Here is a 23,001-nt window from a genome sequence, read left to right as displayed (position 1 = left end):
GATTGGGTGCAGTCCCAATACGCTGCGAGCAACGGATCAAAAGTTACAGGCAGAAAACCAGAACCTTAGTTTTTCACATTTTTCAGCTGTTGATCTTTTTGTCGTCATTTCTCTCCCGTTGATCACACGCTCTTTTTGCTGCGTTTTCTGAGTTCCTGGGAGTCTAATTAGTCAGGAAAAGGTCATGCAAATCGAATCTGAGACCAAAAATTTTTCGGCCCAAAAATAAGTAAGGCTAACCCCTTTGTATTTTTGGCGAAAATTTTCGCGTTTTTGAAAAGAGCTGGAATAAATTCTTTCGTGCACTATTCTGACGTAACTTTGCGAGAGAAATCGATTGGGTGCAGTCCCAATACGCTGCGAGCAACGGATCAAAAGTTACAGGCAGAAAACCAGAACCTTAGTTTTTCACATTTTTCAGCTGTTGATCTTTTTGTCGTCATTTCTCTCCCGTTGATCACACGCTCTTTTTGCTGCGTTTTCTGAGTTCCTGGGAGTCTAATTAGTCAGGAAAAGGTCATGCAAATCGAATCTGAGACCAAAAATTTTTCGGCCCAAAAATAAGTAAGGCTAACCCCTTTGTATTTTTGGCGAAAATTTACGCGTTTTTGAAAAGAGCTGGAATAAATTCTTTCGTGCACTATTCTGACGTAATTTTGCGAGAGAAATCGATTGGGTGCAGTCCCAATACGCTGCGAGCAACGGATCAAAAGTTACAGGCAGAAAACCAGAACCTTAGTTTTTCACATTTTTCAGCTGTTGATCTTTTTGTCGTCATTTCTCACCCGTTAATCCCACGCTCTTTTCGCTGCGTTTTCTGAGTTCCTGGGAGTCTAGTTAGTCAAGAAAAGGTCATGCAAATCGAATCTGAGACCAAAAATTTTTCGGCCCAAAAATAAGTAAGGCTAACCCCTTTGTATTTTTGGCGAAAATTTTCGCGTTTTTGAAAAGAGCTGGAATAAATTCTTTCGTGCACTATTCTGACGTAATTTTGCGAGAGAAATCGATTGGGTGCAGTCCCAATACGCTGCGAGCAACGGATCAAAAGTTACAGGCAGAAAACCAGAACCTTAGTTTTTCACATTTTTCAGCTGTTGATCTTTTTGTCGTCATTTCTCACCCGTTAATCCCACGCTCTTTTTGCTGCGTTTTCTGAGTTCCTGGGAGTCTAGTTAGTCAAGAAAAGGTCATGCAAATCGAATCTGAGACCAAAAATTTTTCGGCCCAAAAATAAGTAAGGCTAACCCCTTTGTATTTTTGGCGAAAATTTTCGCGTTTTTGAAAAGAGCTGGAATAAATTCTTTCGTGCACTATTCTGACGTAATTTTGCGAGAGAAATCGATTGGGTGCAGTCCCAATACTCTGCGAGCAACGGATCAAAAGTTACAGGCAGAAAACCAGAACCTTAGTTTTTCACATTTTTCAGCTGTTGATCTTTTTGTCGTCATTTCTCTCCCGTTGATCACACGCTCTTTTTGCTGCGTTTTCTGAGTTCCTGGGAGTCTAATTAGTCAGGAAAAGGTCATGCAAATCGAATCTGAGACCAAAAATTTTTCGGCCCAAAAATAAGTAAGGCTAACCCCTTTGTATTTTTGGCGAAAATTTTCGCGTTTTTGAAAAGAGCTGGAATAAATTCTTTCGTGCACTATCCTGACGTAATTTTGCGAGAGAAATCGATTGGGTGCAGTCCCAATACGCTGCGAGCAACGGATTAACAGTTAAAGCCAAACAACGATAGATTTCCGTCGTAACTTTTCTACTGTTGGTCACACGCTCATATTGGTGCATTTTCTGAGTTCCCAGGGGTTCAGTTAGTCAGGCAAATCTTCTCACTATCGATTGTGAGACTTTGAGTTTGAGGACGCAGTTATCTGTGAAAAGTGTAGAGTCAGCCGTTCTTTTTTTCCTTGTAGAATAATACGAACTAAATTGTATCAAAGTCAGAACAAGGTCTCGCTCTATTGACTTCTTTTTGGAATGAACACTATGATACCTAGTCCCATGTCGCTGCTATTACTGTTGTGAATTGCACCTCTAAAAAAGAGAGAAACGCCGGAGTATTCTCTGAGCCGTTGATTCCCTCCCTAATCTCTCATTTCAAGTTATAGTCTCATTGACTGTTATAAATATAGAAATATAGACTGCTGGTTTCGTTGCTGCTACCAAATAGCTTCTTTCTCTTGACGTCATATACCCCGACCATACTTTTTCCCCAAGAAGTTATCGTGTAGCTTGGAAAACATGAAAAGTTCATAGTACTAGAGACTCAATCAAAATACACATTTGCTTTTTTACCAATTGCAATTTATTTAAGACTCACCTCTATAAATACAAACATGATACAATCAGACGTGATGTATAGTACCCACACATGAAAATTATATCGAAGAATGGGTATAATGCTTCAAGAAATTATCATAATACAAGATGACATGGAATGATTGTTCAATGTCGAAGCAATAAAACCTCACAGGCTGAATGACATAATTCAAAAAGAAGAAAAATCATTTTCATATCGTAAAATATCGCAGTAATGTAAATAAATATACAGATGGGATTGTCCCAACTCCATTAACAACATCACAGCTGTGACACTAAAAGTACTTTAGGTAAACTTCAATTATAAGAATCCGTGTGCAATTGGCAATTTCATTTATTGTAAATCTGGTCCTTTTCTTTCAAGCCCGTTGTAGCACAAATTGTCGAATGGTTGTTCAATGTGCACGGACGGTTCAGCGCCAGTTCGTTATTCTGCAATTTATTCACATAATTTGAAAAACTACGCGTTAAGATAGAAGTGTAAATCATAATTCAAAATTTTCCATTGCTACTGACCATGACGACGTGCTTTGAATTCAATAATCCAGCCCATACCCCCGTTATTCATCGATGTCATGTACTTTATCAATATCTTGTAATTTGAGGAACGGTACGGAGTTGGAAGATCCTGCAACAAAACGCGAAGATTCGTTAAAGCTCGCTAATAAGTGGTAAAATAGAAAGATTTGCAATTAAAGAATTTGCAATTTTTTTCAAAGTTTAATTTTTACGTTTGCAATACTGACCTCGCCACAGTAACTCTTCACGAATAATTCCTGCCCATCGGGCTGTACATTATAAATTTTCAATACATCTGTCGGGCAGGTTTCCTTCACTCCAATGTCAAACACTTTGAAGTCCAGATCCACAACAAAACCCGATGGCACAGTCACTTCCCAAGTGCATTCGCTTACGTTACGGAACGGTCCCGGATATAGCGGGGATGTGAAGCGACCTTCGCTATTGTAAAGTTTTCCTCCGCAGCCTCTTCCTGCAACAAAATCAAATAGAATATAGATTAGAAAATCAATGGAACAGAAGTACAACGTAATAATAAACACAATCTCCAAAAACCTAGTACCTTTGTCAGTCGTCGTATACGTTATATCGTAATTTTGAAAGGATGAAATAACTTGAGACCACGAATGCAAGCTCAGTTTGTTCCCAGAACTAAAGATAGGCTCTGGTAAGCTGTAACCACACAATTGAGCCAAGGTGGTGTTGCTGAAACTCCCATCATATATCTGCAATAAAATTTGTTACAAATTTACACTGTACCATCGTAAACACTGAAAACTTCCACAGTCTATCCGCATAGCGTGACACTGAAGGTCACATCGTATGCATTCTTAACACACCAACCTGTAACGCTTGTCTAGAACAATTTGGACTGGATGACAGGGAAAAGCTGTTAAAGTAAAGTGAAATCGTGGAATTCACTGGAGCTGTTATCGTGAAGAAACACTCGTCCGAACCTTGGTGAAAAATGCGCCCTTGAGGACGAGTGAAATTCCTATTACACACGCTCTCACTGTATTCGAGCTCAAATCCAGTGTGCCTTTCTTTTGGATTTGGGGACGATTCAAAAATGATTTCAATACCCTGTCCATAGCTGTGAAAAAACGGTTGATTAACGGTATATTCATACTCGATGCGTTCACGCCTTCACAGGTAAGACGTCCTCAAAATTACAAAACAACACAAGATTAATGGAAATATAATGTACGTATACATTTATACCTGTGAAAATCGAATGGTAGATTACTACCACAGTATGAATAAGTTTCCTGTGTCAGACGGCTATTCTGAAAAATTAATTAACAGCTTGTGTATAAATCAGCATAGACATTTATTGTGTAAAATATGAATATTCTATAATGTCTGATTACCATCCAGAAGTATCTATTTGGCCTTCCTGCACCACCGTAAACCAAGTTTTCCCCGAAACCTTCACTGATGTGGGTATCAGCCTGATAAAGAACATATCACAATACAGTAATGAAATATCCTACAAGTATATCTGGAAACTCAAATCACAGTACAAAAACTACAAACATTTTTATCGTAGATAGTCAACTTGTCGTTATTACAATTCTCAGAACTCTCTAAGTCAAAGTGGTTGAAGTGTATGGTCAAACTCTTCCAATAGTTTAACCTTTCATCGGGGTAAGAGAGGAACCAGCGACATCTCAATCCAGCGTCGTACACGCCCGGAAAGTTTGGTGATTTCAATTTTTGAGTATGATTTTCAATCAACAGACTTCTATTACCGCAAGGAGCTGTAACGTAGAAGAATTGCGTATACTTGTAAGTAGCCGGTAATATTTTGATTATTTTTATGCGGAAATTACGCAAGAACTATATACAATTCTTACAATGAAGTGCTTCAAGTGTTGCCGTCACTCCATTGCCATTTAGTGTACCATCGGTCACAAATCTGATCCACATTCTATTTGTTGTTGACGATATAGGTGGTGGAATAATATTTCCACAGTATATGCCGATCAGTTGGGAAAACGGACCCAATCCATCACGTATCTTTGGGAAGGAGGCAAAGAAAATATTTAACGACTGTCTAAAATTTTGAAATCAGATCATTGTCTGAGATTCGTGAATGCTTTTTACCTCCAAATAGTCACCAGAGCATGACACGCTTGCTGTCCGATTTTCACCCGCTAGAGACGTTGCATTTTTCAAGTCCATGCTATTCATCGTCAGTCTAATGTAATGATCGCTCGCCGCTTGGACAGACCAGTGACAATCTTCCAAAGAATTGTAGATCGCATTAGTTTGTGTTCGGAAAGTTTGTGATCCTGAAAGATCGATATCGCCCCCACATCCATTCGCGATACCGGTAGTGAATAAAACCTATGGATTGAGAAAATCACATGTCATCCCCTTCTAGGTACATTTGTCACTCTCACTTTATTGTCGGTGGTATAAAGGGCGAATATAGACACTCATCAACTTGCCTTTGCTTTGAAGCCACGTCCGTGAACGGAATTGTCCGTAACGAAGTTTATGTTCATGATACCAGTTGTTGATCTGATCGCGGGGTTTCCAATCGACGTACCACACAGTAAAATTAACCTATTTTCTTTCTCCGTAGTCCGGGTGGAGTACACGGCTACGTAGTCGAACCGGCACCTAAAATTACATCGCGGTACAGGAAGTTGGTGATTTCAATCATTTTACACGAAAACCAAATTCCACCATATTTCGAACATAATTTACGTTTTTAAGATAGGTATGTTACCAGTTCCTCCTCTTCATTTGTTTTGAAGATGATATTTCAAATTTAAAGGGTGAACATAACTACTAACCTTCTACTGGTTTCAAGATCGAAGCTTTCAATTCTGAGAACAATAGTTTTTCCAGGTGGGGCCTCTACGATCCAAGTACAATTAATTCTTCCGTAATAAGTATCACTAGCGTCTAACGCAGGTGAAGTTATGTCCACAGGGCTAGTTATCACGCCGCCGCATTCTGTAAAATTTGTTTATAGTATTGCGTTGAAAAGGTGCGGGTGTTTTGATGAAACGTTAACAAATGATTGGAAAATTAGAAAAAGGAATCGCACTGCAGTATCTCAGAAACTTACCGTCGACGTAGTACTCTAATTTGAATCCCTTACGTTGAAAATATGAGTTCGTTGCAAAGTGCATTTCCAATCGTGAATCAACTCTTTGTGTAGGTGGACCATCATCACCACACCAAGTAGTAGTGTCCCTCATATACCTATTGGTCTCTATTATAGTAAGGTTGTCATACCGACAGTTGCTGATCGTGTCTGCAGAAGAAATTGTGAGTACTTTAGGTGTGGGTCATCAAACGTAATTATTCGCACGCAATTCATACTTAACAAACCAATTTACCTGAACCTTCCAACTTGAATTCAATAAACCGTACAATGAAGTTCATTCCCGGCGCTAAAAACGTATAGTTACAGAACAGATTCCCGTCGTATGTTACGGGCCATCCAGGCGAAGTGAGATACTTCCTTTGCTTCGTTACTACTATGGTCCCACCACAGTTGGTGCCCCACTTTGCATGGAATCCATCCGCTTGAATTTTGTCATTTGACCGGAACAGAACTCTCATACGATTTGAAGTTGAGTTCAGCGGCTGGGGTATTGTTCTACCGCATAGTTTTGGGTAAGGATACCACGAAGTAACCCCGGTTGTAGGATCTTCGCGCCAATCGAACACCTGTAATCAGAGTTGCACTTGTTCGTGATAATAAATGGTAACTGATCTCAGTGTGTTGCTGGTGAAGAAACCACAAAATTTAATTAATTATGGTAGTAAAGTCAGTAACGTTATACTGACGATAATGCATATAAAGGAAAAATTGTCATTTCGCACATCTAGGCTTATTTAAATTTACTCAAATTCTAAAAACTTGACTCCTTCAAAGTCGCTTAAGCATTGCAAAACAGTAATTATCTTCTCATTGTTGCATTACGTTAATGTTACTTGCTTCAACCTCGTCATTACTTGTTGGTGCACAGTATTTGATTCGAATCCGTTAGTCTAAGGTAAGACCATTAATAGATACCTGGACGAAGTCCTTGGCACAGTCGGCACTTTCTTCCAGCTGGAACCGGTCTACAAACTCTAATCTCATGTGATATCCGTTGTCTACTGTTAAGTTCCATGAGCACTCAGCATTATTCGGATACTGTGTTGGGAACCTGTCAAAATACGAGTATACTACATAACAGATACGGTGCTAAAGTGGTCGAAAATAAAACAATTGATTGAACGTTAATGAACTGTCAAAGAACTTGGAATAATTTGAATAATGCACACTTAGGACTGGAAATCTCTCCACGGTTTCTCCTACGCACTATACCGCAAGCGGAATCATGTGAATCCAACTGTAGTTCAAAATCACTCGGGTCTTCGGCGTGATACTCAATCCACAATTTGTTAGAATTTGATGTTGTAGCATTCGGTGCAATAGATCCGCAATATTTGGGCAACATTGGCGAGGAGAAGCCGCCATTTCTGATTGAAAGGGGTAAATAGTTGTAGAATACAGAGAAACAAAAATTTTATATATAATACTATATTTATGAAGCTAAGCGTACATTTTACCTTATAGTAAGGTAGTTTCGTTCGCATCCTGTAAGATTCAATCTCTTAAAAGTCATTAGAAATTTCCCTTCTGCATCCGGATACTCTATTTTCCAGACGCAATCTATCGGGTACGTCTGATTTTTTGGTGCAGTAATTGTTTGAGAAGGGCCGCCCAGTAATCCACCGCACAGATTCCAGCGGTAGCTAATCGTGGCATTTAGCTTGCCTGTTCCACTTAAATGATACTCGATTGATTTATCTAACTGCCGACAGATTAATGCATAATCATTGTTATTATTGATTCATTCGGTGCACTGTAATTAGTATAACGAGAAACAGAATGCACGGGTACGTTATTCAGCTAGTATAAGAATTTTTTAGTAAATTTATTTTCATGAGTCATTGATCGCTTTCTCGACCATAATATCACTCGAAGTATCAGACGTCAAAATTCATCAATCTTTATCTGTTGTACAATACGTTCCAGTCAATATTTACTCACTATAATTACATTACTTGGCGACGGACTTCGTAAGGTAATACCATCTACATTTCCACAAATTTGATCGAGTCGATGTCCAACACCTTGAATAAAAATGAAAGTTCTTCTCTTTAGGAAAAACAAGAAAACTGAAATAGATTTCACTGTCCCTGCTTAAAATGTCGGATACATAAAATGCTGGTCCTATTCGATCTGCATCTGTAACTATTCCGAACTTATCTATACAACACAAAAACCAGTATTATATAAAAATTAGTATTATTAAATAGTCAACACAAAAACAAGATTAAAAAGACTATAAAATTTCAGATAAGAACCTGATTCATTTGTTCAAAACCTTAAGTAGAGTAAAAAATTCAACACCCTGTATGAAAAGTAAGCTCTATTTCGCATATTATCACGTTTATCGTATAGTTCATAGAAACTGAATAAAACATGGATTGCAAAACAATAGCTATGTCGATTGATTAACCTGGGCCTCAAGTTTATGTTAACTGTCGTAACTTACCATCAGTTACCATAAGACTCGGGAAGAAATTTCTACACTCGACGTCTCTGTAATGAGTGGCTACTCCACCAATCACTCCTGACGCACTCAATGCAAGGGTTTGTTCTGTTGAATTGACGAAAGGCGAACGAAGTGTCCATTTACAATAAAAGTTCGTCAGATTGTAGATAGAATCGTCATGGGAAATCAAAGTACCCTGACCGCTTGTTAGTTTACCACCACACACTGCGATAATGATATAAATTTGTGAATAATGCTTATGTAGTTTAAATGTGACAACGAGCGATATTGATGGCATTGCCTAACTCACGTGCAGGAGCGATGCTACTGTAACGAGCTTTGAAATCGCTGTTGGACCAAGGTTTTGTCCAGTACCGAACAAGCATCGTGTTGCCGCTACTGAGAAATTGCCTCTGCGTGCTGCTTGCCGTCGCGGATCCAATCTTACCTTTATTATCGAAAGAATTTAAAAACTGAAAGAAATACCTGTATGAATTGTCGAGTTATATAAGTATGAAGTACTCAGCTGTTGAGCTTGGCAAGAACAACACAGTTAATACAAATATTTAAATTCAAAGTATCGTAGAATGGTAACCGAGGGTTTAATCACTTATCGATTTCACGTACATCTGATTTCAAGATTACAAAGGTTTCAAAAGATTTCACGGATTACAAATCATCTAAGGATCTCAAAGGATTGCAAGTGGTTTCACAAGACTTCTAATGATTTTAGGAGATTTCAGAAGATTTCAAAATTTATACAAAATTTCGAGGATTTCAAAGGATTTCATATGATTTCAAGAGACTCCTGAGGATTTCTAAGAATTTTAAAAGGTTGTGTACGAATTCAAGAGATTTTTAAAGGTTTCAGAAAATTTCAAAAATTACAGAAGAGTTCAGCGGAGTTGAGTGGATTTTAAGAGAATTCAGAAAATTTAAGGTGATTTCAAGCGATTTCATCGACTATAAAATGTTTCAGACGGTTTCAAAGATTTTAACAGACTTCGCAAAATTCACGGAAAGGTGTACAACAGATTTCAGGAGTGATTAACCCGTCCGTTGAACCGAACGTTGTAAAAATATGATACACAGGGTAGCTTGCATTGATATCACGTACTTGAATCTCGTGTGAGAAGAAGTGTGGTGAGTCGTCAAGCGATGCAGATGGGTTAAAATCAATTAGATCCAATTGAACACGATATCCTTCTGGCACTGTTATTCTCCACCAACAAATTCTGTAAGAGACAAACACTAATATATATTAGTTGAACAAAGAAAATCTAGTCAATGATTCGTTTATATTCAGAATGAAATTACCTTATACTCATAACTATAGCACGAGGGTACCCGGGTGATGTGAATTCACCAGCTTCGCCGACGAGGTCACCGCCACATGCTGCAAAGTTTCGTTTAATGGCAATATATACTGATGTGATACCATGTTCGCAGAGAATCTAAATCTTCCCACTCATTATCAGCAGATCCTGTAGTACAAAAGAACTCACTTACTTTCTTCAGACGTAGTAAATCTGATTTTGAATCCTTTAAACCTAGTGGACAGACTTTGATTGCTTGTGAAAACAATCTCTACTTTATTTCCCACTGTTTGAATCACTCCAGGCTTCGAATATCCACAATATTTACCAATGCTGTTCTTCACCTCAGCTAAATGGAAAGACAAGAATTTATTTGTTTTTTTCTTAAGCCAAAATATACGCGTGGTTATTAGTATTAGTAATTTTAACACGACATGAGAGAGTTGATATTGTATTCTTATGAAATGCAGAAAATTTTCGATACTCTCCTCCTGTATATTGATAAATTGGAATGAGGCTTAACTACTTACGCTCGTACCAGCCAAGTCTTACATAATCACTAATTTCGACATAGTCAGTATGGCTGCAATTCATTCTGCTTGGTAAATCGAGGTCTAAAAATTGCAGCTTTACTGTGTGAGTATAAGTGCCGATGATAATCCAGTTACAATGATACCCAGTTGGATAAGGGTCTGGATAATTAGGTGATTGTATCACTCCTTGTGTGCCTCGTACAACTTTGTTACAGTGATCTACGCACCATAGAATCGATTGAATTATTCAAAAATCGAGTAAAAATAATGTAATCAACTAGCTTCAAAATCTTCAAAAACTCGCTCACTGCCAGTGTTGACTATAGCCTTGAAACCATTTTTAGGGTCGGGTACATCAGTATAAAAATGAAGATACATGACATTTCCGCTCGTGGTCAAACTGGGTGGTTTCGCGTTACAATATCGTCCTAAGGATGTCGATAACTCAGTTCCTCCATCTCTGATTTCAAGATATTCTTTATTGCAACTGAAACGTAATAGCATTACTTGTGACATCATCAAATCTTTCACATTGTCAAATAAACTACGCATCCAGTAATTGAGAATCATCGACGGAGTTGTTATAAAAGTTACTTACTCGGGATCGAAGGTAAAATCGAATCTCTCAGGGAACTGAATCGAGATCAGTTCTCCACCCGGTGCCATTACTGTCCAGGTACACTCGGTATATGGGTCTGGAATGTTTGGATAGTTTGGACTGCTTATGTTCCAACTTTGGTTTTCCTGCGTTAGAAGGATTTCACCACCACAATTCATTCCCACCTCCCTAAAGAATATTAATTTCGGTTAGAGGATCGATAAATGCCATTATCTTCCATAACGCAACACAAAAGAATGGAAACGAGCAAAGAACGGAGCAATGTAATGACAATTTTACCTGTACGTGAGTTTGAAGTGAGTCTGTATGCCAGTGGACTTGACATAGAGTAAATTCCCAGTTGTTTGCAAACTCTGAGCTGGAAGTGTGCTACCGCAATATTTGCCATCACCGAGGAAAGGGGACGAGACTGCGTGGCCGTTTTTCAACTGCAATCAGTAATCATTGTGAATAATCAGAGTGGAAGACATTATTGGGATGCGAATAATTAGAAATTACCATAACATAGGTTTCCGCACATGAAACATGAGTGTAACTCTGTACGTTCAACTCGGTAAACTTGACTTCTATAGATCTGCCCGGCCTTACGGTAACCTTCCATTCACACATACGATTCCACCAATCATTATCAATGTCATAATCCGTTGTTCCATTAACTTCTATAACTCCGTTCGGTCCGTACAGCTCACCACCACATACTGGTGACACAAAATAATTAGATGTTGCCATGATTTGGTAGGGTAGTTGAATATTTCCACAACGATCTTAATCGATGAAGAATTTTGAAACGGTACCTCTCCGAACTACAGCCTTGAATCCGGTTTTATTTCCATACGAGTCGGTGTTAAATTCGATTTTCATTAAATTTGATGCTTCTATAGTCGTGCCAGTAGTGTTGCGATAGCAGAAGTTTCCTATCTGTGTCCACTGTTGCTGAGATGTCAAAGAATTTCCCGTATAAATTTTAACTTGATCAGCAATGCAACCTTCGGTTTCTTCCAGGTCAAAACTGATAAATTTTATTGCTAAGTGTGTTCCAGGAAGTGACTCGATGGTCCAGGTGCTTTTGAGTTCGGATTCGTAACCATTTGGCCAGCCAGGTGACATGAGAGTGTAGGTGCTGTACCCCAGAGCAGTCAACACGATTACTGTATCATATAATGCACGTTTTTAATAAAAATAATTTACGCATGTGTAACGCGCATGCCGGTAGTCAAATTTTACTTATCAAGCACTTACCTTCATCCGAAACAGGATCTTCAGGACCAATGGTACTTTTGGGAACTTCCAACCAGCTTAAGAAAAATTTGCTACCTTCTTGTAATATTATCGAATTGAACTTGATGTAAACTACATTACTGGAAGTTCGTACCATATTCGGTAATATCATACCACACTCTCTCATCAAAACCGGAGCATCCGCGTCATATCCATCATAAATCTACGACGTAAAGAACAAAAATTAATCACCAAGGATAAAAATCGTACTGAATTGCTATTGTAAGATTTTTCCCGACTTCCCCCCGTGTAAATAATTTAACCCTAGATTGCTACACCAGGGTCCCCGAGACCAGACAATAATTTTCATAGGCTAGCTCTTGAATAATGGGAAGGACCATAATAGAGCGTCGGACCATGTGGTGAAAAAAAGTTTGGGGTCTCCTCAGTAGTGATACAAGTCGGTGAGATCAATTACCGTCGAACCGCTGAGTAGCGAGTGTCTGAAGTGAATCCAGGGTCTCCGAGACCTCAGTGTGGTAACAACGTACCTTTTTTGAGGACAAATACTTCTTCTAATTCAATTTATTTTATGTTTATAACATTATATATTTGTCCCACGTTTTTATGATTTCTTGTTTTATTTAATTGAAAACATCGTAAAAATCGAGATTGATGCGTCGTGGTTAGAGCTCTGTACTGATCAATTTGTCTATTGCTAGATTCGAGCTGAAGATTTACAGAGTAAATATTTGTACACAATAACTCATGCAAATATCACTAACGTATTTTGCAGTCTAAAATATGCAAACCCGGAGTAAATCGTGTAGCTGCGAAGAGGTAGAAGCGCTACCTTATTCTCGGCTACAACGAGAGCGCTTTGATACTTCAAACTTATACCAGTAATAACGTAAATGGATTATCATTGTATTGAATGAAAAATGAAATTAATAAATACTCCACATCGCACATGGATATTTGTAATATCGCCTTTTCCTTCCAGCCTGTGTTTAATTTATGAAATTCTTGAATGTTTTTACGTATGCACGTGTAAATGAATTTTTCAGAGAACCGGTAGTGAATGTCATACAAGCGAAAACATTGGTGAAAGCGAAAGTTTTAGGTGCAGATATAAAGTTTTCTAGACTATCGTGTAAGTCACCCGAATGGTGAGAATGAAAAAATTTGTTATGTTGACAACATGCAGTTTCGTTGATACTATTGAAATATCAAGTCGCCAAATTTTCGTTCCATGCTTTAGAATGTTCCTTTTAAAATGCTAAAAGAAGTTTCAAAATCGTGCTACTGGGACAGAATATATGAATTTAAGAAAAAAAAGTGTAAAATCGATATTTTTCTCGCGTATCTGGATGTTCTTTCCGTTTTAAACTCGTATCAATTTTTTTTTTCGTTATAGAGCTGTTCCTTGATAGATTCTCAATCAATTTGAAAAAAAGACTTAAATATGTCAATTTTAACTGTAGTTATGGAGAAAAATCTAAATGATCGAGACTCTGGTATGATAACGACGTAGACAAAAAATAGGTGTGGGAATCCAGGGTTAATACGAAAATTACTTTCTATCTTCTATTATGAGGTACTCACAACAAGTGCTATGTAACATTCGCTTCCGTATTTTTCGATATAGAAATCTTTGAAGGTGATTTGTATCGTAAATCCGATGTCAACGGTAATACGCCAGAAATATTCTCCGTCCAGTATGCATACATTTGGATATAACGGAGACGCAATGTCTCCACTGGGTCCTGACAGCTCCAGATTTCCATGTACAATGCTATAATCAGCTACGAATCCTTTTTTTGTATCTTCCGCGCTACTTCTGAACTTGACCCACAAATTTTTCTGCGAAATTATCGTGCTTGCGTTTTTGCCGCAATACACATCGAGTAGTCTTCCAGCCCCATTCACTTCCCGTACCTCGACGTAATCCAAATTACAGTTCTCACTTTCAGTCACATCGAACTCCCTGAATGACAAGCTTATCGCGTTCCCCGGCGATATTTGAAGGTTCCAAACACACTCCACATTTCGGGGATAATTGCTTGGATATCCAGGTGTGGCAATCGCTCCCTGTTCCGATGTGTAAGTACCTCCGCAAGCTGTCATTATGTTTTAACAGTCAGTATTATCACTTTAGAGAAACATTGCCCTACCTATCTACTTCACCAAACATTGGGTCTTAGATATTTAGACGATACCTGAGTTCAGGACAGAGTAAGCCCCTGTAAACTTTCCCACGTACAATATGCCGTACTGAGATGTGGCATGGATGGATAAAACATTTCCTTGACTTGTTATTGGCGGTGGAACTTTAGTTCCACACCAGGTACCCAGCGATAGTCCACCTGTTTCTTCGCCCTCAAAAACCTTTATAGAAAATGCATCGCACTCATCGCTACCCACAACAAGCGATGACGGTAGTCTCATGTCCGTCAACGTTAAAGTGACATGATCCGCTGCATGAAACACGGGTTAACATGATAATTATAACGCGTCTGATTTACCGAATTCCGCGTCATTTAATGCTCAACAATCAAAAATTTTATTTGTCTCCTGACCAGGATTTTAATCAGTTGGAATAACTTACCCTTGGATCAAAAGATATTAGTCTGAAGATTTAACTTTACTCGTGAAATTTTAAAGTTACGAATCCTTTCTGGCCGATTCATGCTGGCCGCATGAATCATTTGAGTAAACACGTTGTGCTTGATATGTTGGAATAATATGCAATTAGTGAAAACTTTCACCTGGATCTTCGGCTATAATGGTCCATGTGCAGTTCTCTATATCTGTATGTAAGCCGATTGCAGAATTCATCGTTATAGTTCCGGCACTACGGGTGACAATGCGTGCTCCGCATGCCATATCGTACCTTGCCTTAAAACCCTTCGCCGTGATGTGGCTGTCTGTTCTCATGACTACTAAAAGGCTGTTGCTCGAGGAAATGTAAGACGGAGGGAGTACATTGTCGCAATGAGTTCCCAGTAGGCGCGCATCTTGCGTTGAACCATCGTAAATCTGTTACGAAATGCAGACATTGTTAATCTAACATGGTCGTAGCAAATGGTGCATTTTCATACAGCCCCATAATATTTAGCCATCAGGGCTATCTTCTTTCATAACAATCAGAACGGAAAATAACTAGGAGAACTTAGTACATACCTTGACATAATCGTCTTTACAGTTTCTTGTCCTCTCAACATCAAAGTCCAGGAATGTCAGATTGACGAGGTGGTTTTCAGCAATTTGAATGAGCCACTCGCAGTTCTGATTTTCCTGATAGTTCAACGGGTAGTTTGTGGAATGTATGACCCCCGTAGCTGTGGTGAATTTACCACCGCATTCGATAGGAACGCTTCTATAAGTAGCTTTGAATCCCGAACGTTCGATAGAGGAGTCGGCGTGAAATTTGATGAACATTTGCCTTCCTGTACTGGTAAGTGTCACCGGGCTGGACACGTGGCATGTTTCTATTAGCTGTATCGCATTATCATCGGCTCCATTGTACACGCTCAATTTATCAAATCCGCATTTCGACGTCTTTTCTATGTCGACTTCAACCAACTGAATTTCTATACTGTGAAAATAGTCCACCTCGATGTTCCAATTGCATTCAATATTTGCTGGGTACGGCCTGGGCCATCCTGGAGATGTGATCGTACCTTGTGGTCTAGTTAAGAGACCACCGCAACCTATGAATTCATCAACATTTCAGCATTTATTGTTACCCTAAAACTTCGATTAAATTCCGTACATGCGGAATTGATTTCATAAAACAAATATATGCTTGACTTCATAAACTAACCGTTTACAACCCATTCAAGCCGGAAGCCATTACTTGCAATGTAGCTGTCGGAATAGAATTGAAGAAAGACCTGACGTTGAGTAGATACTATCTTTGGTGGGAGTTCCATGCCACAGTATTTGTTGATAAATTTCTTCGACACATTGTAATCCCCTTCGCTTACTGTTAGGTAATCGTAATCGCAAGAGTAGTCGAGCCCTGCTTCTAGGTCGAAGTGAGAAAAGGTCGCATTTATCTTGTTACCCAGGGGCGCCTCGATCACCCAGCTACAGTTTTCTCGGTGTGGGTAATTGTTCGGGAAATTTGGCGATTCAATCACTCCTCGGAAACCCTTAAGTATGCGGTGGCATACTGTAAAAATTAAAAGTCTCTCCTTCAATAATTTTTTTGAATTTATAATCTGACTTTAATAGTATTCATTGAAGCCAATACCACTCACTAGTTTGGTAATTTATGTGAAAACCACGACCGGCGTTGCTGTAATCGCTATGGAAACGAATGCTGGCTACATTCGTTGTCGTCTGTACGTAGACCGGATGGTTGCTGCTGCAGTATTTTCCCAAGCTTTTGCTGTGTCCAGGAACCCCTTCAGTAATCTTGACAAAATCGAATCGACATTGGTCATGTTCTTCGAGCTGGAGGTCCACTATGATAAATTGAATAATGCTGCCGGGAGCAACCGTAATTTTCCAGTTGCATTCAGCGTGGTGATAATACGGCTGAGGATAATTAGGAGAAGTGAACGACCCACTTGAGGTTGTTGATACACCCCCGCAACCTGTTGAGTTTTAAAAAATATTGTAAAGTGGATATATGTATTCAATCATGAAGTATATCCTCCTTGTTTTCGATGACCCGACATGAGGCAATAATTACAAACCAACTACGTTGCTGTCCCATTCTATATTGAAACCGGCGCCACTTCTTGAGTAATCAGATGTAAATTTCAGGTACATTTGATTGCCGAAGCTGGAAATTTGCCTCGGTATTTCTGTTCCACAGTATCTTCCAATCAGAGGAGATGAATCCGAGCCCCCGTTTCTGAGGACAGTGGGATTTCGTGTAATATGTAACCACGCAACTATATCTCCATGGCTCCGAAAGTAGAATTTTGTGGCAGGGTACTATTATACTTTGTGGCGCTCGAGCACCGCTAATTGCGTTACATGCATACGAAAATATGAGCAGGGGATATGGACTTTACCTAACTTCCAAACTGTCAGATATGCATGATGGGTGCCCCTCGATGCTGAAATTCCTAACATTCAATACGACTTGGTGCTTGCTAGGAGCATAGATGAACCATTCGCATACTCTGTTTGTCGGGTAGGGCTGGGGGTAACCTGGCGACTTAATGACGCCTGTCAGCGTGGATAAGTGCCCGCCACAGAATCTTGAAGCATCTATAAATGTATACGCAGCCATAAATCCGTCCCTCGCTACGGAATGATCTGTATGAAAGTTGATCGACATCTTTTGCGATTGCGTCGTCATCACGTGAGGTATCGCCGTTCCGCAGAACCTGAAACGAGGTAGAGAATTACCACACACTGACACATACGGTTGGCACAATCTTGGAAAGCTTTTTTTCTGCAAAATTTGGAAATACACACAAAAAAGTGTTGAATTCGTCAACGGATATAACTTACGTTCCCATTTCCTGTTTCACGTCCATCTCAGTATAATCGTATACTTTGACATAATCGTGGTGGCAGGCTGGATGTGACTCTAGATTAAACGAGTGCCAACTAAGCCGCACAATAAATCCTGAGGGTGCCTGAATGTTCCAGGTGCATTCCTCGTTATGACCGTATTTCCCGTCGTCAGAGGGGGACTGAATTATACCCGTTGTTGCTATAAAGTTACCTCCACATCCTAGTTGGGAAGAATGATGAGGTAATAGTCGTGGGTTACGACTTTGATTTAATCTAAGGATAATTGAGAATTAGGAAAATTCTGCTTACTTATATCGATAACGTCGTAGGTAGCCATGAACCCTCGTATCTCATTACGGGCGTCTGTATTAAACTTGATCCACATATTGTTGTGCGTTGACATAATGGGGTAATTGGGAATCGATACGTTAGTGCCACAGTAGGTTCCAAGCATTGTCGCCTTCTCACTTTGACCATCGTGGATTTCCAAGTAATTGTAGTTGCAATAGGATCGCCCTGGACCCTGAATATCCATATCATTGATCGTCAATATTATAGCTTTCCCAGGTGGCTGTATTATTTCGTAGATGCATGTCCTCGACGCTGGATAAGGATTTGGATAGTAAGGGGATTTCAAAACGCCCGTGGATTCTACAAATTCTCCGCCGCATTCGACCTCGTAATTTAGTTTAAAGCCTTTCCCATGAAACACATGATCACTTTTGAATCTTATCAGTACAACATTTGAGTCAGATCGTATAGACTGCGGCAGCCTGGAGCCGCAATACCTCCCAATCAATGGACTTCTTACGTCCATACCTTCCCGTACCTGTAGCAAAGAAATATATACATTCGGTATTTTGTAGCCCAAACACGAGTAAAATGTAGCGCACCATTAATTCAATAACTTCAAATTAATACAAAGGCTAGTGGAACATCTGTAAAATATGTACTGCCATTTAAATTTACTGTACGTGGCGACAGTGTGAAAAATGTGTACAGAAAAGTTTACGAACCTCAACAAAATCCCACCTGCAACTATAGTCACTCTCGACGTCGAAGCTGACCCATGTTAGCTTGATTCGTTCTCCAACCGGTATTTGAATTCTCCACTCACAATCCAAGTTTGGATCGTACTGAGTCCCGAAATTGGGTGAAGTGATGGTGCCAGAAGACGCAGTATAAATGCCTCCGCATCCCGGTGATCCTGAAGAAATCATTTTTCAAGTAACACTAAAAACAACTCTCACAAGACCAGTGACCCGCGTTTCTATTGTTTTAAACACGCAAAAAGCACTGATACAGTTAAAATATTTTTGACACCTTCAATGGCCGAGAAACCGATCTCAAAACCGAGGTCTTGTCCCGAATCGTCAGAGTGAAAATGAAGCCAAGCTTCCGATCCAGATGTAACAAATTGTGGTGGATGGGTGTGGTTACAGAAAAGTCCCAACTGATGGCTTCTGTCGCTTGGCCCATCCGTAATCTGTTACAATGAATAAGACGTTCATTTACTGACTGCAGTACCGCAGCGTACTTGATAAACTGATGGAACGAAACAGAATAACTGTACCTTCAGATAATCTTTCTGGCAAGTAGGATTCTCCTCCAGCATCATTGTGTAGAAGTGGAATTGAATTCGCTTTCCAGGGTTGACGATAACGTGCCACCGGCAGTCTCTGTTGGGCGGATATCTACGCGACCATCCCGGAGACTTTATCATACCAATACCTGCGCTCACCTCACCTCCACATTGAGGCTCTATCGACGTCCAGTTGATGCTGAATCCGTCATGAGATTTGCTTGTGTCCGAGTGGAACCAGAGGTACACATACCTATCAGATGAGATTATACTTCCATTTCCGGGTAAGTTCGTGCCACAGTATCTTCCGATGAAGTGTTCTGCAGCTGTGCGGCCGTCATGAATCTGTGGATTGTTTAGGTACAATGAGACCGATGTACTACGGACATGGTTTTAGTCTTTTAAGTAGTCTTCCATGACTCACCTGAAGGAAATCGTTCTGACAGTCCGTGGAAGATTCCAAGCCGAAAGCCGTGAAGGTAATATTCAAAACTTTGTTTTCATTGGCCTTAAGAACCCAGGCGCAGCTCAAGCGATGTGGATACTGACTACCGTCACTGGGGAATTGCAAAATCCCTGCTGGTTCCTCAATATTTCCTCCACAGGCCTCTCTGGGCGTTTCACACCGGGGTCCAGTAAAGCTTGTGGTGCACTTGCAAGTTGGTCGTTGTCTTGCAGAAACGGTACATATACCCTGATTTTGACAAGGATTAGGATCGCAAGGATTCGCTTGGGTATCGCAGTTTCTTCCTAAACATTGAAAAATGCACGACTTGCTCGCTGAGTGTCCTTTTGATCCACTAGCTCTTTTCCAAAGATGAATATAATACACGCAGTTTCGTTAGCTTTCAACGCCAACCTTTTGAATCATCAAGGTCAATATACATATCAGAATATCTCACCGGTATATCCAGATTGACATCGACACGTGTAATCATGAAGCCCATTTGGAATACAAGTTCCGTGGCTGCAGGGGTTGCTGGTGCAAGCCGAAGGACCCAAAACATCGGATCCCACCTCGCAGCCATTTGGTCCCATTCCATCACCATGATAACCGGCCGGACAGCGACATTGAACGGACCAGTCGCCCATGCCTGGGCTATTGATGCATATGGCTAACGGATGACAACCGCCGTTGTTTATTCTACAACGCCCGACGTAGTTGCAGGTCACGCCATCGCCCTCATAACCAGTTGGACACGATGCGCACATCCTTGACCCCTACAACAAGGATGCAGTTTCACTGTCAACCATTCATAACGCCCATAAATCAATGTTTCCGATGATTTTGTTTCTTGCAATACCATTGTATTGAAGCATTGCACTAAGGGTGAAAGACTGCAGCCACCGTTGTTAGTCAGACACTCGTCGATATCCGCGCAGTAGTATCCGTTTCCTGTAAAACCCTGAGGACAAGATCCGCAGTGAAAGCTCCCAGGCAGGTTGATGCACGGTACCATGGGACTGACGGAGCATGGAGGATGCTTGGCAGCACACTCGTCGACGTCTTCGACACAAGCCGGATTTGCACTGGTACTAGTCCAACCCTACACAATGAACAATTAAAAAACCTTCGCGCAAAGAAAACCGGTACCGACAACGATCGATTTTAGATTTTTACCTCGTCGCACGAGCAAGAGTAGCCAAGTAATGTATTCTTATTATCAACGCAGACACCGTGCCCACACAGTTCGTTTGAGTTTTCTCTGTTGCATACTTTTGTCTGTTTAGTGCAGTGTATACCGTACCATCCTGATGTACAGTCGCATCTGTTGTTTAACAAATAAAAGCTTCGTCAGTTGCATCATGTTTCAATTGCCCAGAACAATTTTTTCCAGTATATGTACAAGTTTTTCGTTAGGAGCATCTGGTGAAACCAGTTTTTCCGTAAATGGTGCTCCTCTGCACCACCGCGGTGATACATAATAAATTATGGTAAAACCGAACAAAATGTCTACTAAGAGATGGTTTTCTCCTTGAAACCCACCGATAACTTCCAGCGAGATTTCTACAGACAGCATTGTTCTGACATCCTAAGTCAGTTCCGAGGTACCTGGCACATTCATCAACATCCTTAGTGCACTGCGGCCCCTGGAATAACAATAAATGCATTTCATTTTTTTAAATACATCATCAATGCACCTCGATCGCTGCAGCGAAGGATAAAAAGAAATTACCTCCCAGCCTTCTATGCAGCGGCATTTATACCCGTCTATCAAATCCTCGCAAGTACCGCCATTCTGGCAAGGATTACTTGCACATTCATCGGTTTGTAACTTATTCAGGATATCTCTGATCTGGCGTTCCGTTCGACGTACCTGGGTTATGGAAGTATTCATATCAATGCTAGTCAGCCGTACGTGATAAGATAGAAACTATTGAAGCGAGACAATCGTTGAAACTTGCTGAAAATAATTATTGTATCGAGCAGCAAATAGGTAATAATACTTACTCGTACGGTGAGCCGCTGAATTCGAGTTCGTGCAAAATTTTCGAGACTATCACTTCCATCCTAGAACATGAGAGGTGAGCTTAGATTTATCATAAGAAAGTCAATGAGAAGCGGGTGAAATGATCGAATGAAAGACGAATAAAAGAAGAAATAGTCGACGAATGAAAAATGCGTAAAATTTTGGCAGTGCTCAAAATATTTCATTGCAAACCGAGACCCCGACGAAAGTGTGGGACTCATACTAGTTCCCTTTACCCTGGATGAGCAATTACTTCAAACGATTAAGTTGGAGTTTCTTCTGCCGAATAGACGAAGAGCATAATGATTTCGTTTATTCTTACGGTACGTTGATTTCCAGAAGGAATACTATTGGTATCGTTCTGTCCAGCGCCAACTTCAATCGCGCTAATTCTGCTCACTAGACCAACGCGATCGTCGTATATCGTTCCTTTTATCTCCCTTAGACTGGACTCAACATCTGCGAGAATTCCATATTTCCATCTTTCCACCAATTGCGAAGCGTTGTACGCCTGTGATCGAAATTTAATTTTCAAATGACGTTTTGATAAATTGAGTAAAATCATACTCATCACGTTCCTACATGAGAAAGTGCAAATTTGCAAGTCATTGACTCACCGATGACGCGACCTGTACCAGATTGAGTCCGTTTACGGTGACGTAGCTCGTACCACGAGTCTGTAAAGTGATGTTCTTATCTTGGGCACTAGTGATGAAGAGATTTCCGTCGCGAACTTCCAGCACCGGCCTGTTAAATTTTGAAATTATAGCGATGTATTTTTACGTAAGGCACGTGAATACAAGTCTGTAAACTGAATAAAGTTTGTATCAATACAATACATCAATCATTCTGGTACGGGGTGAATTTAAGCAAACTGTAAACATTTAAATTTGTTTCAAAGTGAATTTCTTTTGATCCAAAATTTGCGAATTAATTAGTTCGCTTTCTCTTACGGCAGGATAAAAACCTCACCTATCATTCATCCACGTTTCGGAAAAGCTTACAAAGGTAGTAAGCAAAGCAAAGGCCACGACCCATCGGGACTGCAAGAGGGTCCTTGCAGTCATTTCGTACGAAATCCCTTTCAACACTCGACCACTCTTAATAAATATTCAAAATAGGTAGCATTACAGAATAAATAGATTTCTCCCCAGGCACTGTTGCTAGCTAACTGAGGCGAGAGAGGCGTCAGTGTCTCGATATCATACAATTTGGTGGGCGTTTTCAATAACACCCAATATTCAATTACAACCATAAAATGTCCGAATGATTCTCAGAATCTCCAAATGAATTGCCAAAACCGTATTCCCACTCATGCAGAATGTGAGATATTTGGATAATCGTTTTTGCCTCTTTTTTTTTTGCAATGT

At 40.1% G+C, this 23,001-nt stretch overlaps 1 protein-coding gene across 1 annotated transcript; it reads right to left on the bottom strand.

The window, feature by feature from the left end:
• Positions 1 to 2,299: 2,299 nt before the first annotated feature.
• On the bottom strand, positions 2,300 to 22,766 carry LOC124182665 (cubilin-like). The gene is made up of 53 exons (XM_046570203.1): positions 22,604 to 22,766; positions 22,249 to 22,378; positions 21,954 to 22,142; positions 21,613 to 21,672; positions 21,338 to 21,478; positions 21,148 to 21,251; positions 20,782 to 20,929; positions 20,465 to 20,707; positions 20,063 to 20,381; positions 19,585 to 19,910; positions 19,152 to 19,505; positions 18,902 to 19,064; positions 18,595 to 18,785; positions 17,888 to 18,407; positions 17,573 to 17,798; positions 17,128 to 17,445; positions 16,804 to 16,964; positions 16,363 to 16,701; positions 15,924 to 16,274; positions 15,281 to 15,810; positions 14,866 to 15,136; positions 14,317 to 14,574; positions 13,703 to 14,217; positions 12,119 to 12,320; positions 11,674 to 12,027; positions 11,378 to 11,577; positions 11,159 to 11,307; positions 10,859 to 11,047; positions 10,569 to 10,747; positions 10,258 to 10,479; positions 9,921 to 10,076; positions 9,729 to 9,807; positions 9,529 to 9,646; positions 8,722 to 8,884; positions 8,412 to 8,636; positions 7,904 to 7,986; positions 7,420 to 7,664; positions 7,132 to 7,329; positions 6,878 to 7,013; positions 6,195 to 6,528; positions 5,921 to 6,109; positions 5,643 to 5,805; positions 5,292 to 5,466; positions 4,945 to 5,187; positions 4,695 to 4,857; positions 4,375 to 4,598; positions 4,209 to 4,289; positions 4,060 to 4,124; positions 3,682 to 3,931; positions 3,401 to 3,563; positions 3,066 to 3,310; positions 2,836 to 2,947; positions 2,300 to 2,751 (listed from the first exon to the last, which is right to left on the bottom strand). The coding sequence occupies exons 1-53, from the start codon at positions 22,696 to 22,698 to the stop codon at positions 2,747 to 2,749; spliced, it is 11,262 nt and encodes a 3,753-aa protein (XP_046426159.1). The 5' UTR covers positions 22,699 to 22,766; the 3' UTR covers positions 2,300 to 2,746.
• Between the last annotated feature and the right edge of the window lie 235 nt (positions 22,767 to 23,001).

This window comes from Neodiprion fabricii, chromosome 5 (assembly GCF_021155785.1).
Source record: "Neodiprion fabricii isolate iyNeoFabr1 chromosome 5, iyNeoFabr1.1, whole genome shotgun sequence".
NCBI lineage: Eukaryota > Metazoa > Arthropoda > Insecta > Hymenoptera > Diprionidae > Neodiprion > Neodiprion fabricii.
Note: the sequence above shows the minus strand (reverse complement) of the source record. Positions and strands in the feature narration are given on the sequence as shown.